The 20024-nt window shown below is 36.9% G+C and overlaps 1 protein-coding gene across 1 annotated transcript in view; it reads right to left on the bottom strand.

Moving 5' to 3' along the window:
* Positions 1-8626: 8626 nt before the first annotated feature.
* The window catches only part of CDC5L (cell division cycle 5 like), a 51767-nt gene continuing 40369 nt past the window's right edge, over positions 8627-20024 (bottom strand). The window contains exons 15-16 of the mRNA XM_027838447.1: positions 9780-9992; positions 8627-9032 (exon numbers count right to left, since the gene is read on the bottom strand). Of these exons, the coding sequence (XP_027694248.1) occupies positions 8928-9032; positions 9780-9992 (318 nt within the window). The 3' untranslated portion in view covers positions 8627-8927. The remainder of the gene's footprint in view (positions 9033-9779; positions 9993-20024) is intronic.

Genomic DNA, 20024 nt, shown 5'->3' on the forward strand with positions numbered 1-20024 from the left:
TCCTCACAACAACCTTTGGAGGTAGGGGTTATTATTTCAGTTGAGGAAACCAAAGCAGACAGAGGTTAAATGACTTGCCCAGGGTCACACAGCCAATAAGCATGAGGCCATATTTGAATGCAGGTCTTCCTGCCTCCAGGCCCAGCTCTCTTTCCACTGTACCGCTTATGTCTCTGTGCCTGTAAAAGGCAAGCAATATGAAATGGAGATTGAATGTTTTTTAGAGAATCTTTTTGAGTGCGGTCTGCTGTGTGCGTAGAAATGCTCTTTTTTGGCATTCAAGTTCAGAACAAAAAATAAAAACTGAGAAAAAATTAATATTAAGTGGTTAGAAGGAGGGCACTAGAAGCTAGTGGGAACAGGGAAGCCTTCATGTAAAAAAGTGGCACTTGAGCTGAGTCTTGAAGGAAGCTAAGGGTTCAAGAAATGCCAATGAGGAGGGAATGCATTACAGGAATGGGAGACAGCCCCTACCAAGCCACGAAAACCAACGATGGAGTGTCCTGTGATCAGAAAAGCGAGCAAGACAGTATGGTTAAATTGCAGGGCGCAGATTGGAGAGGAATGTTAAGCAAATTGGAAAGCTAGAAAAACCCAGGTTGTGAAGAGTTAACAAAGACAACCAAAGGAGTTTACGTTTGCTCCTCTAGGCAACAGTCATCTTTGCTTCTTTTCTTCTTCCTCATCTCTCCCAGCTTATCTATTGCCAAAGAATTCATTAAGCATGTATTTTACACACAGCACTGTTTCTATGAGAACTTAGTTACTCCAAAACATGCTATAGATTTGAATATAGATGTACACAGAACACAGGCCAGTGTCCTAGAGGGTCATTCCCACTCTACATACAGCTACATTCACATCTACATCATGTTTTAGAGTAACCAAGTGCTTTACATAGCTAGAGTATCATGTATGTAACAGATGCTTAATAAATGCTTCCTGACTGAATTTGTACAAATTATCCATGTGTCCTTACAATGGGCTTGGTAGAACAAGGTGTTTTTTGTTGCTGTTGTTGTTTTTTTTTTTTTAAGAGCTCTTATTTAAAAAATAAAAAGGTTAATTGCTGCTTTTTGGTTTTATGTTGGTCATTTCTGAAAACTTTCTCTTTCTCCTCTTCCTCCCTATCCCCTAAATGAACGTTCCTGTATAACAAAGTGAAACAAGGACACCTGATATAGTGATGGAGTCAGACAATACATCCAATATTCTGAAGGATGAAAATTAGCATTTCCATTTCACAGATGAGGAAACTGAGGCTTAGATCTATTTTATAATTCTCCAAGTTTTATTACAGCCTAGGTAAATAATTCAGTTGAACTCAATATTTGTTAAGTAACCATTGTATACCAGACACAATGCTGGGTGCTGGAGATAAAGAGACAAGATATCACACAGTTCCTGTGCCTAAAGAACTTAAGTATGAATAATATAAGGTGATATGGGCAAAAGAGGGGTCCAGACAGAGTGCTCTAGATAAATTTGAAAAGGAGTGGATTGATTTCAAATGGGGGTGCAGGGGTGGAGAGAGAGGGTAAAGAAGGAATGGAGAAGAGAAAATTATGGAAAGCAATAATGCCAGTTTTACAGTTCAGAAGACCTAGATTCAAGTCCTGTTTTTGACACGTATAGGCTGGGTAAGTCATTAATCTCTTTGTGCCCCAGGCAACTCTTAAGTTACAGAGAAGTTGCTTACATACACTGGCTTGAGAAACTTTCCATGGAGGGAATTCCTCACACCAATAAAAACCACTGGGTTAGAATACACACACACAGGGATAAACTAGACACCTTCCCAGTTAAGATCAGGTATGAAAGGATGCCCACCATTATTACTTAATATTGTACTGGAAATCCTAGCAATAGTAATTTAGCTTTTTTTTTCCCTTTTTTTTTTTTTAGGCAATTGGGGTTAAGTGACTTGCCCAAGGTCACACAGCTAGTGTCAAGTGTTTGGTCTGGGGCTGGATTTGAACTCAGGTCCTCCTGACTTCAAGGCCGGTGCTCTATCCACTGCCACCTAGCTGCCCCTCCTAGTAACAGTAATAAGAGAAGAAAAAGAAATTGAAAGAATAAGAATAGGGAATGAGGTGATAAAACTATGTCTTTTTGCAGATAATATGATGATATTCTTGGAAAATCCTAAAGACCCAACTAAAAAGTTAGTTGAAACAATTAGTAATTTTAGCAAAGTAGCAGGACAGAAAATAAATCCACACAAATCATCAGCATTCCTATATATCACAAACAGAATTCTGCAAGGAGATAGGAAAAAAAAATACCCCACTCAAAATAACTTTAGACAATATAAAATACCTGGGAACATTGCCAAAACAAACTCAGAAACTATATAAACAAAATTATTTTTTAAAACTTTTTATACAAATAAAATCAAATTTAAGTAATTAGAGAAAATTTAATTGTTCATGAGTAGGCAGGACCAATATAATAAAAATGACAATCTTACCCAAACTAATTTATATATTCAATGCCATCCCAATTAAATTACCGAGAAATTATTTTACTGAATTAGAACAAATAATAACAAAATTCATTTGGAAAAACAAATAGTCAAGAATATCAAAGGAAATAATGAAAAAAAAATGTAAAGGTAGGAGGTTTAGTAGTACCAGATCTTAAATTGTATTATAAGGCAGAAATTATCAAAACTATCTATTACTGGCTAAGAAATAGAAAGGTAGACCAATGGAATAGAATAGACATACAATTTACAGCAGCAAATATACATAATGACCTTGTATTTGACAAGTATAAATACTTAAGATTTTGGGATTAAGAATTCATTATTTGGTAAAAAATTATTGGGAAAACTGGAAAGAAGTCTGGCAGAAACTGGGCCTGGACCAATATCTCACACCATTTACCAAGATAAGGTCAAAATGGATACATGACCTAGGGATAAAGAGAGATTTTACAAGAAAACGAGAAGAACATGGAATATAATACTTATCAGACTTACAGAGAGGCGAACAATAAATACGAGATAGAGCAAAGTTATGCATAAAAATGGTTAATATTAATTACTAAAAAGGTTTCATACAAATAAAACAAAGGTAGCCAAGACCAGAAGGAAAACAGAAAATTGAGGAAAAATTATAGACAATTTATCAGATAAAGGTATCATATCTAAAATAAAGAACTTTGTCAAGTCTATAAGAATACAAGTCATTCCTCAATTGATAAATGGTCAAAGAATATGACTAGGCAGTTTTCCAATGAGGAAATCAAAATAATTTACAGACATATGAAAAAAATTCTCTAAATCATTATTAATTACAAATGCATATTAAAACAACCGGGAGCTATCATTTTACACCTCCCAGATTGGCTGAAATGATAGAAGGGGAAAGTGACAAATGTTGGAGAGGATATGGAAAAATTGACTAATTCATTGTTGGTGGAATTGTGAACTGAGCCAACCATTTTGGAAAGCAGTCTGGAATTAAGCCCAAAGAGTTAATAAACTATCTATATCAGGGTGGGGAACCTACAGCCTTGGGGCCACATGTGGTCTTGTAGGTTCTCAAGTGCGGCCCTTTGACTGAATCCAAACTTCACTGAGCAAATCCCCTTAATAAAAAAAAAAATTGTTCTGTAAAACTTAGACTCAGTCAAAAGGCCACACCCAAAGACCTAGAAGGCCACATGTGGCCTTGAGGCCCAAGGTTTCCCACCCCTGACCTATACATATCTCTATTTGATCTATTTCCAAAGACGATTAGGGAAAAAAGAAAAGAACCTATATGTTCTAAAATGTTTACAGCAGCTCTTTGTGGTAGCAAAGAACTGGAAATTGTAGGGATGCCTAGCAATTGGGGAATAACTGAACAAAGTGTTGGTATGTGATTATGATGGAACACTACTGTGCTATAAGAAAAGATGAGCTCAATGATTTTGGAAAAACATAAAAGAAAAAAAAAACACGGAAAGACTTGCACAAAACAATGAACAGCAAAACAAACCAAGAGAACATTGTACATAGCAACAGTAATATTGTTTTAAGAACGACTTTGAGTGAATAAGTTACTTTGTCTATTATAAATACCCAAATTAACTACAGAGGACATATGAAGAAAGACGCTATCTACATCCAGAAAAAGAACTGATAAATAGAAGTATGCACAGAATAATTTTACATATATACATATGTATATATACATATATACATATGTATATATATACACATATATATACCTATTTGTGTCTAATGGTGACCATTTGGGAGGAGAAAAAAAGGGGATAAAAGCAATTTACATGATAATTTGCTGCATATTTTAAAGGAATAGCAAGTTTGTGCATAGTTTCATGTGCAATCATCTTTTTTATTATACTATGTTATGGAAATGGCTTGTTTTATTCCATAAATTAAAAATAAAATAAACTTTTCAAAAAGAATACACACATGTATATATGTGTATATACATATGCATCTGCATTATACATGTGAGTGTATATACATACCTATGCATTTCTATGTTTGGAAGAATCTGGCAGTACTGAGACTCTTAATTGGCACACTACAAAACCCCGCGTCTTTGGAGGCATAGAGCTAATATTTTTCCCTGCCTCTCCATCAAAATGCCAAATGAATTGCACTCTGTCAGACCAGTAACAGGGAATAACTGTGCAAGCTGGTTGGCAATCCCCTTGTCCGCCCCATGCCTCAGCCCCAAACTTCTCCCAAGTTTTCCAGGACCAAATATTTCTAATAGTGGTGCTTTCTCATTCCAGGTTATAATCACAAGGCCCTCTGGGGAGAAAAAAGCTTCCGGTATAACAAATGGCCTACGGAGAGGTTTCAGAAAATTGCTTTTAAAAGACTCTTTGCAGTCAACTATGCAGGGAAATGAAATAAGTATCATGTTGATTTGAATAAGTTATCATACGTGCCCCCCCCCCCCAGCTCCTGGGAAGGCTATGAAAAGACATGTCTCACTGGTTCCAAAAAACGGACAAATTGTGAATATAATGAGGGGTCTAAAGCAAAGAGCTCGGTGGCAATGTTAGGGGCTGGAAGAGCGCTGCAGTGAGCAGAATATTAATCCCCAAGCCTTCCCCAGAGCAACGGAGCGACCTGGATGGAAAACAAGCTCCACTTCATTCTAAGGCACTCACCTCTTGTAAAAGGCTCTCGGTGCCACTGGAGTCTATTGTGAACTCAAGCTTAGGAAAGCCACGTCTGGCAACAGCCAACACAATCCCGGACTCCCAGGACCAACCTCTCCCTACTCAAGGTTAGGTTGTATTGAAAGACTATTCTTTTTGGGCCCCACCTTGTGAATAATGGGAGCACCTAAAACCTGTGAAATTTAGCCTCAGACATCATCATGCAACTGAAACCACCCTCTCCAAAGTTAACAATGGTCTCCAAATGGTCAAATCGAAAGCTTCTTTTCAATCCTCACCTGCTTGACTTCTTTCCGGCGTTTAATATTGTTCACCACTCACTCTTCCTGCAAACTCTTTCTTCTCTGGGCTCTTCAACCTCCCTTTCTCAGTCTCCTTTGCTAATTCATGACCTGTATCATGCTCATGGAACTGTAAGTCTACCGCAAGGGTCAGTACTAAACTGTCTTTTCTGTCTATATTCTCATTTAGTGATCTCTTCCATTTCCGTGGGTTCAATTTTCCTTGTTCTCAGTCTTTCCTGAGATGACTCCCAGCTCTACATAGTCGGCCCTGGTATCTCTGGGAGACTCAACATAAAAATGAATCCATTGTCTTTTCCCCAAAACCACTGCCCTTTTGGACATCCTCATTACTCCTTATTTTTCTCAATAAGCACTCATTTTGTCTCTTCCCCGCCCCTCCCCCCCGCAGCTAAAAACAAAACACTACTACGTAACATACATAGTCAAGTAAATCAAATTCTCAAGTTGTCCATGTCCAAAAATGTCTCATTCTGCATCTTGAATGCATGAGATCTCTCTGTCAAGTCTTAACTTGCTGTTACCCAGTTTCTTAGCTTCATCATTAGCACTTCCCTATTCCCATCATCCCCGTCATTGCCTTTGCTTCTCAACCTTGGTGTCATCCTTACCATTGCTACAGAAAAGGCTGATAGAAATCCCTCTCCTAAGTATCTTCTTCGGATGCTGTTGCCCAGGTTCTCAGCCTTCTCTTGAAGCCTAGAAGGTATCAGATACGTCTCCAGCTGATAAAAGTGCATCATTTTTCACATTTTCCTTTCAAAAAACCAATCAATTTGGGAAGTAAATTCCTTCAACCTATTTAGATTTTCACCTTATGCCAGCTCTCATGGTAATGCCCTAAAGCTGCTGCTTTTAGTTTCCTCAAACATGTAACTGGCCTTGGACCCCACCTCTTAATTTGAAATTGCACTCGAAGGCTGCCAACAATTTCTCAATTGCTGAATCTAAAAGCCTTTTCTCAGTTTCCTCCAGGATGCTTTTTAACCGTCAGACACATCTCCTTCAAAGCACTCTTCATCCTGGTTTTCATTTGATTGCTTCTCGGTTTGTTAAACTGCCATCTATCTTTTGCCCTTATGTGAAGTATACTTCCAGGCTCTGTCCTCAATATTTAAAACTATGTATTTTACCTTCCTATCACTTCCCTCTTCCATATACACTAAGACAACTGAAACATCACCCTACACATAAAGTATATTTAAACAAAGCAAATCAACACAATGGCCAGGCTTGACAATGTATGGCTCAGTCCGTATCCATCAGATAGAGGAAAAAGGTCCGTTTCAGAAAGAGGACCAATGGTCCTGTGATCCTATGATCACTGTACTGATCAGAATTTGGACATATTTCAATGCTGTTTTCCATTACACCATGGTCATCGTGTATTACTAGATTTGCTTCTTTTGCTGTGCATCAGTTCATACAAGTCATTCCAAGTTTCTATTCCTCATTTCTTAAATAACACAATGTTCCACTGCATTCATATACCAGAATTTATCCAACTCTCTAATCAATGGGCACATGCTTGCTTCCAATTTTTTGTTGATACAAAAAGTGCTTACATAAATATTTGTGTATATCTAGAATATTTCCCTCATTCCCTGACCTTGAGGTATATGCTCAATAGTGGAATAAATTATTATCTACAGCTCAGTAACTTTTCTAGTATATTTCCAAATTGTTTTCAAGTCAACAAGTATTTATTAAGCACCACAATGTGCCAAGCATTGTGCTAAGTGCTGAGGACACAAAGAGAGGAAAAAATTGTGCCTGCCCTCAAGGTGCTCACAATCTAACTGGGGGAGACAAAATAAAAGCAACTACATACCAACAAGACACACAGGATAAATTGGGAGTAATCACAGAGGAAAAACACTAGTCAACTAGCACTTATTAAGTACCTACTATGTGCTAGGTGCTATACTATAAGCACTGTACGAAGGCTTGCAGACACAAAGAAAGGTAAGACAGTCCCTGTTCTTAATGAGCTCACAGTCTAATTTGCATCATCTAATCTAACATTAGCAATAAGGGGCACTGGGAAAGGCTTTTTGCAGAAGGTGATTTTACCTGAGATTTGAAGGAAGCCAGAGAAGTCAAAGGGTAGAGATAAGAGAAAAAAATTCCAGGCATAGTGAACCGACAGTTGAAAATGAATGGAATCAGGAGATAGTGTAGTACTTGAGGAACAGCAAGGAGGCCAGAGACACTGGATCACAGAATACATGGAAGAAGAGTGAAGTATAAGGTTGGAGGGCTTTAAAATCCAAATTGTTTCCCAGAACAACTGGACCAACTCAAACACCCGCATGGTGTACTGGTGTTCCTGCCTCACCATAAGCTCTCTGACATTTGCTATTTTCACTTTTTCTGTCATCTTTGCCAATCTGATGGGTGTGAGGTAAAACCACAGAGCTACTTTAATTGCTTTAATCTACTGGGGAATGGGTCTTGTCCTCAATCTTTTTCTCATTCTCCATTCTCCCTTGGAAATCTCATCAACCCCCATGGAATTATCATTTCTGCCCAGATGACAGCCACTTCTATGAATCCAGGTCTAATCTCTACCCTAAACTCCAACTCTACATTACCAACTGCCTTCTGGGCCTCTCCACCTGGATGTCACATTGGCATCTCAAGTTTAGTATGTCAAAAACAGAACTCGGGGCAGCTAAGTGGTGCAGTAGATAGAACACTGGCCCTGGAGTCAGGAGGACCTGAATTCAAATTCATCCTCAGACACTTGACACTTAGTAAGCTAGCAGCTGTGTGACTCTGGGCAAGTCACTTAACCCCATTGCCTAGCCAAAAACAAAACAAAACAAAACAAAAAACAAACCAGAACTCATCATCATTCCCCCTTACACCTCCTTCTTCCCATTTCTGTCGGTCCCAGGTTTGTAACTTTGGAATCCCCCTCGACCTCCCTCTCTCTCACAACCACCCAATATCCAAGTCTTATTGATCTACTTCCACAACTCCTCTCTCCCATCCATTACCCTTTTCTCTGTAGCCTCCCCTCACATCAACCCCAAGCAAGTAGAATGGCAAAGAGTGTTTAATAAACATGATTTTTAAAAATTAATGAATATCTGCCAATACTGAAGCCATAATAATTCTCAAAAATTTTACAGTTAATTTTTATTCAAGAATTTACTCACAGGCAACACATTTGAGAACACTTTAAAACTAAAAAATATGATTTTTAAAGGTCAAAACTAAAAAAAATTAGCAAAGATGACATTACTAAAAGAATGATGATTCTCTTAATAAATTAACTTCTAAAAATTCTTGTGGAGCCAGAGTTTATACATAGAGAATCTAGATGATGGAATCCATTCAAAACAAACAACAAATGAAAAGTCATAGATAACAAGCAAATGGTTTGATGAACATAAAACATCAGCTTCACTCTTCCAGAGGATGGAAACCAGCATCTAACTGTTTCTATAACAAAATGCTAACCATGTTTCAGTATTTTGACTTTAAAGTCTCTTTCTCCAGGAGCAAATCTGCATATCTTTGCTGAAGTTCCTTTTCTCTTTCTTGCTGTCGCTGGACATCTTCTTTTAGACACTTGGGAAAACAAAAACATGAAATTATTGTTTAAGATTTAAACTATCCTGTGAAATATTAAAAAGTACCACCCAATATAAAATCATAGTTAATACAGTTGAACAATTTACAAAGGAAGAAACCCAAATTAATAATCACTTGTTAAAATGCTCAGCCTCACTAATAATCAAAGAAATTCATCCTCCTCTGAACTTCAACTTCAGTCATTTATTTAAGTTCTTGTTTCTTCAAATGTCTTTAAGGCACTATCTCTTACCCACAAAATGTAAGAAGGGAGAAAAAGAAAGGGAAAAAGGGGAAGACAAGAAAGATGGAGGAGGAGAAAATGTTAATTTCTCAAAGATTTTTATAGCAGTATTATTTATGACTGCCAAAACTGGAAATAACCCAATGTCCAGTAAGAGAATGGCCAGATAAATTGTGGTACGTTAATATAACAGAATACCATAAGAGATGTGAATGATATAGAGAAATTTGGGAAGACATCTAAGAAATAGTACAAAGCCAAATAAGCAGAATCAGAACAGAAGACACTTTAACCACAACCACATAAAAGGAAAAGTGACCAGAAATAAACAGGCAAGGAACGCTGACAGAGCCTCAGAATGCCTGGCTATTAAGGAAATTTTATGGGCTGAAATTCATTTACTCAAATGTAGATAGCCATAACACAAGTTTAATTTGCTTCATCACTCTTTAATATTAAAGTAATAATAACGAAATGGCCGATGGGCAGAACATTATTACCTCCAGCCTCCTTGGAATTGCTGAATCCTCATGTTTCTTTAGCTCCTCAAAAGTACGAAGCTCCAGGTGAGCTTGCTCGATTTGGTCCCATAAATCATTCAACTGTTTCATTAGTCCCATAGCTCGAGACTGGTAGCCACCAAGCAAAATTTTCATCTTCTTTTCCATTTTTGCGGCTCTCTTAGCTTCTGTGGTCATGTGACCCCTATTTATCTGAAAAGAGACCATCACATCAACATCTGAAAATGACAGAGTAGGAAGATTCTTGAGATCACTCAGTCTTCGGTCCATCCTAGATTTCATATCACCCATGGAAGTTTATACATAAGTTTTAAATAACCTTGTTATGACCTTACCATTTACCATGACATGGATAATGCAAAGAGTTTTAGGAGATTCAGCATTCATGAAAATTCTCTTGGACAGATGGGTAACAATCCCATTCTAAAAAGACCGTTCTGCTGATATTCTAAAACCTATGTGGCTGACAGTTATCTACTCAAGACACCCATCTCTAATGAGTACTCTGAACTACGGATTTATTCAAGACGTTCTTACTTCATAACCAGGTTTCAAGGGTTCTAGGATAACTGTCTTCGCTGCTGATAAGAGTAACCAACAGGTATGGGTATTAAAAATATCATCAACAACCTCACAAACAACAGCTAAGCTGAAAACCACCTGTCAATTGTTAACATTACGAAATTTGTTATTCCTTGACTTGGGAGAAAATGGTAAAAGACAGAGACACACTGCTCACTGAAATTATTTTAAAGTGAATTTTTTTCACCAAAAAAATCTGCCTTTCTTACATCATAGGCTTACTGTGATGATCAAATAATCAAGATGTGAATATAAAAATAATGAAAACAATTTCTGGCACACCAAAATTTTTACACACCCAGATAAATGTTGTCCACTTCAAAGTTCCATTTACTTATTCCAATAAAACTATCATAATTCAAAACATTTTGAAACTCTTTTTTCTGGAATTACTTTCAGAGCCTACAGTATACGATTTTGAAGATCATCATTAATGGCATATCTGAGGGTGGATTTCATTTCTAGAACCAAACTGTCAGTGAAGTTTGTATTTTATTCCAGCAGCAACAGTGAGACACTGAAGCTTCCTGAGCAAGAGAACAGCACAGTCAGACCTCAATTTGGCAGCTGTGGAAGATGGAGTGGAAAGAGAGCACAGCTAGATGCAGGAAGACCAATTAGGAAGCTACTCAAGAAATATTAATTTGGCTAGAGTCACTAAAGGGGTAGAACCAAAATGTTTCCTTTCAGGGTTTTGACTGACATCAAGAGATTGCAGGTGTTGACTGTACAATTTGACTGACCTATGTTCAACACCATGAAATGCCCCTGGAAAAATTCTTTTCAATATTTGAGCCCACAGAAGAGGCTTTCTTCTTACTCTTTTCCTTTAGTACAACATGAAATAAGGCAGCAAAGGGAATCTGCTTATTTTTGTAATACTAGAAGTCAAAACCAGAAAATTATGATCAGTAAGTCCAATTCAGGCCACCCTGATCCCCAAACCACTGCAATATGATGACAACAAAACTGAATTATGCTTTTAAAAAAATTCCTTATTCTTAGATATCCTATGACTTAAAAAGGTGTAGCATTTAACATGTTGATGTATCTGTTTTAGTGGACATATATGGATTTGCTTGTTGTTTTAGGCTATTTTCATGGAAAATGTCAAGGAGTGTTTTCTCAGAGAGCATAGCACAACAGAAGCCAAATTAAATAAAGGGTAAAAGTTCACCTCCCCAGAATCTGGCTTTTCAATACTAAAGGTATATTAGAAGTTGGAGAGCCAGGAATAAATGCGTCAGTATAGCTGCCAAGACAACTCAGTGGTGCTCAATTACAACCATTGCCACCTCCATTTTAGAACAGTTAGACACCAGTAGGGTGTATTTTCTTTTGAGTAATCAAGTGCTTAATCAAGCAAAAGTACAAACATCTACTAAAACTAGTGCTTGGTTTGCTAAGGACAAGGGAGTGCTGTGTTACTACCTAAGAGCTAAATTTGTAAAGTGGGCTAGATTTTCCTCTACATTATCACTTAATCTATTTAGGTAAAATATTTTAAGCTTCAAAAGATAAAGGTTTTTAAGAAAAAGATCATGTCTGCCAAAAAAAATTACTAAATATATTAGCAAACGATGAATTTTATAAATAAAGGATAGTAAACAGATGAAAAAATACTTAGACATTTAGGACTGCCTATACCTTTAAAACTTTAAGCATTTTGAAGTTATTTAATGGATAATTTTGAGAGCCTATCCCAGCCAAACAAAAGCCACTCCTAGAAACAGCAGTAGTAAGTGAAAGTCTTGGCCTTTGAGGCATAGCTATCGATGCCTAAATTGTTAAAGCAAAACATGTTCTGACTTTCACCCATGCTACATTTACAGAATTCATCATTTGCTAACACTCAGTAACACATGTACACAAATAAATGTATGTATGTGTGTGTTCTATAAACAGGGGCAACACATACACACACAAATAGGAGTTTGCATTTTATTTTGGAGGCAGTGGTGATCTGTTGAAACTTCTTGAGCAAGAGAGCGGTACAGTCAGACCTTGCCTTTATGAATATCAATTTGGCAGCTAGCCTAAAACAGCGGAGAACACATAAGCTATTCTATTTTTGATGCCACTTAAAGGGTCCAAATGTAACTCAATGAGAGAACTATTATTTTGGATAAGAAACTATAAAAACTCATATTCAATTGTTTTTTTTTTCTGATTTCTTTCACCCTCTACCCATTTTCCATCCCAGAACAGACAATGTTACGTAACTTACAGGCAGATCAGGGAGAGGTTATTACAGGTAAGTTTGCAGAATGATATATGTATATGAAAACTGATGACTGGAAAGGGGAGTGGGAATGGGTTGCTTAGCAAGACCTGCATCAGATATTCATAATGTGCCTCAATTATTCCACCTGCAAAACAGGTAAACTCTTTTTTTTTAAAGTGAATACCATGACAAAAGGGCTCTGTATTCTGAAACTATTCAGGATGGCCCACAGTTAAGTTACAACAAATTTTCTAAACAACTAATACCATCCAAATGCTTTCTATAGTCCCCGTCAACAACTCTCTCACTTTAGCAGTTTTGTGAACTGTGTATTGCACTGAAAGAAAGATGTATCCATTTAAAAACATATGGATCATCATCATTTGGTTTCAATGGGTAAACCAAAATTTAAAATGTGTTTTACATATTGCATATTTATACTTTACTTCTGTAGTAGGCTAAAAAAAATTGCTTCTAATTACTTAATTGCTTCTGAAGTTATAACATAAGGCAAATGCAAAATTCTTCGAGTTAAAAGAGAACTTATTTCAGATAATGAACATACAAGTAGACTTTAAATAACCAGAAACTTAAAAAATCTGGTCATCTTAGATAGCTAAGTTTTCCAAATAGCTGAGGAAGTTGACCTTTTACAAACCAAAACATTTTTATTTTATTTCAACTGTTTCAGGTCTGAGTCTGAAAATGTTATTTTTTGGTTGCTCAGTCATTTCAGTCATGTCTGATTCTTTAAGACCCCATCTGAGGTTTTCTTGGCAAAGATACTGGAGGTGGTTTGCCACCTCCTTCTCCAGCTCATTTTACAGATGAGGAAACTGAGGCAAACAGGGTGAAGTGACTTGCCCAGGGTCACACAACTAGTTAGTGTCTGAGGCGTGATTTGAACTCAGGTCTTCCTGACTCCTGGCCTAGTACTCTATCCAGTGGGCCACCTAGCTACCCATATAATCCAAACAGCACTCCCCTATATCCTTAACTAATGTCATTTTGCAAAAATATTCACTATATTATCACCAAACCTCACCACAACGGGCCTGCTGGCTAGACCTTGAATGTCGTACAGCTCGGGGGAAGTTGTATAGAATAAATTCCTAATGCTCTACACTTGGCAAAAATAAAAATAAAACAAAAACACCAGGAAACAAACCCCAGTTCTAAGCAAGAATAAGTTCTGATGAGCAAGAAACATTCCAGAGGGGATTTTTAAAAATAACGATAATAGATAGATTGACTGGGTGCTCAGAACCAGAGAAAATGCTACCTACCACCAGCAAGAAGAAATCAGAAAAGCCTCCCTGTGGTATTCAGCAAAGTGCCCTACATGCAGTCTTTCCTATGATAATTAGCTGCTTCCTATGTATCTTCATTTGTAAAACAAGGTGGTTGCACTAGATGGTCTCTAAGGTGCATCTGGGCTCTAAATGTATCTTATAATCTACATTGATGTGCCCCAACCTGTTCTCCCACAACCAACAAATATTTGGTGTAGGTATGCCTTTGTAAAAAGAGAATTTCATTATTCTTCAGCGACTAAGGGGTAATCACTATGAAGACCAACTGTTAGACTGTGCTGTACCACCTGGGACTATCTGCACTCCAATCCGACAGGCTCAAGCTGCTGTGCTTCAGGGGATCTTGTGCCTGCTTTTGGAAGTCTCCCCGACTCCCATCTGCTATCAGCACGCCTTGTCAGTCAGCAGAAAAAGTAGAAGCCTGCTGTTGGCACTGCATGGTTTTTATTCTGCCACTAAGAGGCAATCACCAATTTTCCCAAGTCAAAGTCTCAACCTCCAAAAACAAAACCTTTAACTCACCTACCATAATAATAATAACAATAATAACATTAATGTGCACACACAATTTCTTTTTTAAATTAGAGGGGGTTAGAGGAAGAAAAGAGTCTGAGCATACAGTCTTCTTTTCCTCACCTGTCTAAAGAGATTCTAAAGTCACAACAGAGTCCCATTTCATTAATAGTTCCTCTAACTCAGAAGCATGATTTCTGATGAAGTACTCATTCTTTATGTCCAGTTATGAGGCTACACTGGACATGTCAAACTTACCATTTGGCTGCAAAACTCTTCAGTGCAAGAATCAGATTAAAACGGGGAGGGGGGGAGGCAGGGGGGGAAGGGAAGCTAGGTGGCACAGTGGATACAGCTCTTGGTCTTGGAGTCAGGAGGACCTGAGTTCAAATCCGGCCTCAGACACATAACACTCACTAGCTGTGTGACCTTGGGCAAGTCACTTAACCCTGATTTCCTCACACACAAAAAAAAGACTTTGAATAAGTCATATGGGGCAGCTAGGTTCCGCAGTGGATAGAGCACCGGCCCTGGATTCAGGAGGACCTGGGTTCAAATCCAGCCTCAGACACACAACACTTATTAGCTGTGTGACCCTAGGCAAGTCACTTAATCCCAACTGCCTTAAAAAAAAAACTGGGAAATGTTTAACAAGATAAATAAAAATAGGATACAACATGATGCCAATTTGTATTCTTCTAAGTCAACATGCAGCTGCAGGGATCTGTTTCTATTTGAATTTGACACCAATGATCTACACCTCAAATTGGGTGCCCCATGGAGTTTCCTTAATCTGCAAGTAAACCTGCACTGTGAATCATAAGCATATTTGAAATGCTTACATATTACTTCCAAAATATTTATATGTTACTTTACTTATATTCATAATACAAATAAACATTCTAAAATCAAATATGTAACTTCTGGATTGATTGTATTATGATGTTTCATAGTAAATCAATTCTCATGAACTGTACAATTCCATCCTATTCAGAGCCATCATCACCTTACACACTTAACATGCAGATTCATTAAATGCCAAATTCAATGATGATGTGCTTGCAAGTTTATCATTATTTCTGCATTGAGAGGGAGGGGGAGAGGTGGAAGGGAAGGAGATGGGAGGAAGAAAGGAAGAAGGAGGAAGGGAAGGAGAGTGTATATGCATGCCCACATTACTGGACCTCAGTAGGGGGTCCTTTATACACGTCCTCCTACTTACTCTTCCAACCTGTCAGGAATGGGATCCATAGGAAGGAGGTTGTTGGGACCTCTTGGCACAGCAGTTTCCATGAGCACTGAGCGCAGGAAATATCACACTGACCCATTCACACAAGAGGAAAACTTGGGGCTTACTAAATAATGTTAAGGATAACCCTCATGCTCAATAACTGTTCATGAGTACTTAGGGCAGCTTTTTATATTCTGGTAACTTCTACCTATAAGAGTTAACTCACCTCATACTGTTGAGTCATTTAACAATCCCCAAATTACCAATGATTATAATAATTTCTAAACTACTAGCATCCATTTAATGCCAAAAATTACACCTAATTTAGCTTGAGCTTTGTAAAAATCTTTGGCTGAAAACACTGGGCTATGGGTTCCAAGAAACTACAAAAATAATTTTTAGAAGATAAATTTTAAAAGGAAGGAAAAAATAAAGAGTAGACAACTAAAATGGTCAAATACAAGGAAGGAAGAGCAAATTGTCTTTAAGAGGCAATTTCAAAAGTTTTTTCATTATCTTCCTATTCGTCCAATTTTATTAAAATAAAAAATTCTAGAGAACCATGGGGTATTTGTATTTTCTATGTAATACCCAACCCACTATATGGAAGATCATGTCATAATGAAAAGCAATACAGAGAAAAAATTCAAGAAACTCATCTTTGCTAAATATGTTACATGACACAAACTACATTAAGACATTTACTGTATCAGTGCTGTACTTCAGTATATCTTAGTATACTGATATACTTAGTATATCAGTGTACCAAGTCTTAAGAGATTACACAAGTGGCAAGTGGTCCTTGCAAGAATGGCCCCACCCAGCATACCATGATGCTAACAACCATCTAAAACACTTTCCCTAATTTTCAACTGTTAGTAGAACTTTTTTCTCAGAGAACGTTTCTGACTTTATAATGGAAGCCAGAAGAGAAACAGGATTCTTTGTATTCTTTGTGCAGCTAATTTTGCTAGAGAAATTGCATAAAGCAAGAAGTGCCCATACAATTCAAAGACATCACAATGGATTGCTCCCTGCATTATCTGAGGTCTTAAGGTCAAACTCTTTTTCTAAGAACTCAATGCTACATAACATGTCTTCTATAAATTGATCTTGCCAGTAAAATTCTGGGAGAGGGATCACTTCTGGACCTATTTCCCACCTCTAAGGAATGACTTTCCATTTTTATAATTAACATGACAAAATTTACTTTTCAGCCAAACTTCCTCAAACAGCAATTTAGATACTCTTTCAAGTCCTATTAAATTTAAGGGCTAGAACTAAATTCTGACTATTAATCTCAATTTAGCATACATTAGAAATTATTTCACTGAAAATGATTATGTTCAATGACACTTAGAGTCGCACTTTCACTTAAAGTGAACTTGCTTCTGACTGAAACTGATCCAATTCCAATTCCAATTCCCTTTCAAATAAGGTAACATTTTATCCATTATAACTGAGGTGTTCAATGTGAAAATATTTTCCAGATAACTGAAGCATTTACTAAGGTAAATGCCATTTGGCAGAAAACCTTTAAAAATGTGTTTATATAGGCATTAAACATCTCAGATAAAAACATAACATCCAAAGTCTACAGGAAATTAACAACCTATAAGATTCCCCAACAGAAAATGGCAAAAGAGCCATTTATTTTTATAACAATGGATAAAATATAAAAGTGGAAAGTGACAAATAAGCAGTTTTCAAAAAAACAAAATATAAACTATGCACTACCATGTGTAAAACTGTACAAAATCACTAATAATTAGAGAAATGCAATTTGACAACTCTTAAGTTATCACCTGACACTTATCAAATTATCAAAGCTAGAAAAAATTTGTATAGGTAGGACTACAGAAAAAAAGGCAACACTCACTGCGGAAGGACCTAAGAATTGATTCAATTGTCCTGGAAGACAATTTGGAATTATTTAACAAAAGCTGCTAGGTAATTCATATCCTCGGACCCAAAGAGCTTACCATAGTGATGAGATCCCATAATGAAAGCAACAAAGGCTCATAGCAGCATAACAAAATTGTACTACTATACTGTAAAAGACAATGAATGTGAATATTCCAGAGAAACAAGGGAAAACCTAAATGAAGAAATGCAGCATAAAGAAAAGAGCTAAAATAACAATATATACAATGCCTACAACAAAGTAAATGAATAAAAACAGCCCTAAAAGGCAGTCAAATAACACAAACAGTGATTGCACATACTGCTGTGCTCGGTTGTTTTTGTTGAACTGCATTTTTTCCCTTACAAAAAAACTTTTTTTTAACCATGGCAAGAAGAGATAATTGGTTTATCAGGAAGAATGGAGCAAGTATACATTTAGAAATCAATGTCAATACTGAATATCAAAATAAGATTTAAAAGTAAATTGTTTTATTAGATCAAAGAATTTAATTTTAAAGATATCTGGTAGGGAAAATAGAAATTATTCAAAAATTAAGAAAAGGTCTTTTCCTGGGAATGTTTTATACAGAATATTCTTCCAAAATTACTATTAATAGTAAAGCAATGGAAAATTTTAGCTCCTGGAAATATCTACCTTTTAGGATTACCCACAAACAGCCATCATATCAACCTTGGCAATTCTCTGTATCTTCCTTTCAAGATCGCAGTCATATGGAAGTAAAATTGCTTATATTTAAAATTTCACGACTCATCAACACTTGAAGTTAGTGTCTTAACAAATAAGACAAAAAATACTCAGCTATCTGCTCGTGCATCACAAAATTACTTTTACAATTCGTATTTTACAATTCATAAAACCACAGCAATTAAGACACAGAGAGGCATCAGGGTCTGTTAAAAAAGTTACACAGTAGCTAAATGATTGTACCCACTGCCAAGCTTACATGTAAACTGATGGGGTACAGCCCCTCACCTCAAAAAGAAATTGGATCCCATTAGTCTGCTGGCCCAGAAAATCCTTGGACTGTCCTTGAATTCTCTTACTTGATCAAGGAAATCTCTAGTGTTTGCCTGAGGCTATAACCCTATCAACTGGCCTTTCACTACAGACTACACCCAATCTCCCAAGGCTCCCTTACCCTTAACCTAGCCTAGCCCTCCACTGTCTTATTATCTCCAGATGGCACTCCCTCTCCTCCACTTCCCACCCTTGATCCTACCTAGACCCCATTCTACATCCCAGTCACTCCCATCAAGATACTCCTTCTCCCTGACTCCTCCTCTAGTCACCTCAATCCTTCCCACAGTCTTTCTGTATATAAGGTCCATCTTGTCTCCATTAAGGTGCTGAGATTCTTAAAGTCTAGCCAATGATCAGATTCCTATAATCTAGCCAATAGCTCAGAAATGTTCAGATTCCTTAAGAGTCTGGCCAGTAATGGCAGATTCTTTAAATCTCACCCAGCCCCGATCGATGTTCTAATAAACCTTGTCTTTGGAAAAATGCTTGGGTCAAATTTATTTGGGCAGGACTCACATGTTGTGATTTTGGGGTGCCAGCACCCCTAAAACTCAACATAAACTACCTTAATGCACCCAAATTAACAGCAAAATGAAGTCCACAGGAACACACCAGAAACTTTTCCAATAACTATGTGAATGAGACAAAGATGTGCATTCTGCCTATTATTTGCCAAAATTCTAGAAATGCTAGCAACAGCTAGGCAAGAAGAAATAAAAGGCATAAAAATAAGAGGACATAAAACTATCCCCATCTGCTGATTATACGATGGTATATGTGGAAATCTAGGTAATCAGCAAAGATACTAATTAAGACAACAGCTTCAGCAAAGTGGCAGGCAACAAAATAAATCCTCAAAAGTCAACAGCATTTCTATATAATGACAACAAAAAACAAAAATTGAAAATGAAATCTAATTCCAAATAACTACAAAATGCATAAAATATCTGCAGACCAACCTACCATAGACCATAAAAGGCTGACTTGTATAGATTCAATTACAGAGTGCTCTTTAAAGAAATAAAGAACTTAAATAGTTGGAGGAATATTGAGTGTTCATGACTAGGCTGTACCAATATATAAAAAGACAATAGTATCAAAATTAAATTATACTTTTAATGCTATACCAGTCTAATTACCAAGGGGATATTTTATAGAACTTGATAAAATAACAAAATTCATTTGGAAAAACAAAAGATCTAGAATATGCAGGGAAATGATTGAAAAGAAATAGGGATGAAGGGGGAATAGTATTTCCAGACCTCAAACCATATTATAAAGCAGCAGAGATCAAAACCATGTGTTGTTGGTTAAAGAATGGAGAGAAGGATAATGGAACAGACTAGATAAGGAAGAAACAGTGGAACTCAATAACTCAGTATTTGATAAAGCAGAAAACAAAAATTACCTAAGA

The sequence above is a fragment of the Vombatus ursinus genome, unplaced genomic scaffold (assembly GCF_900497805.2).
Source record: "Vombatus ursinus unplaced genomic scaffold, bare-nosed wombat genome assembly UNPS02014826.1, whole genome shotgun sequence".
Classification (NCBI taxonomy): Eukaryota; Metazoa; Chordata; class Mammalia; order Diprotodontia; family Vombatidae; genus Vombatus; species Vombatus ursinus.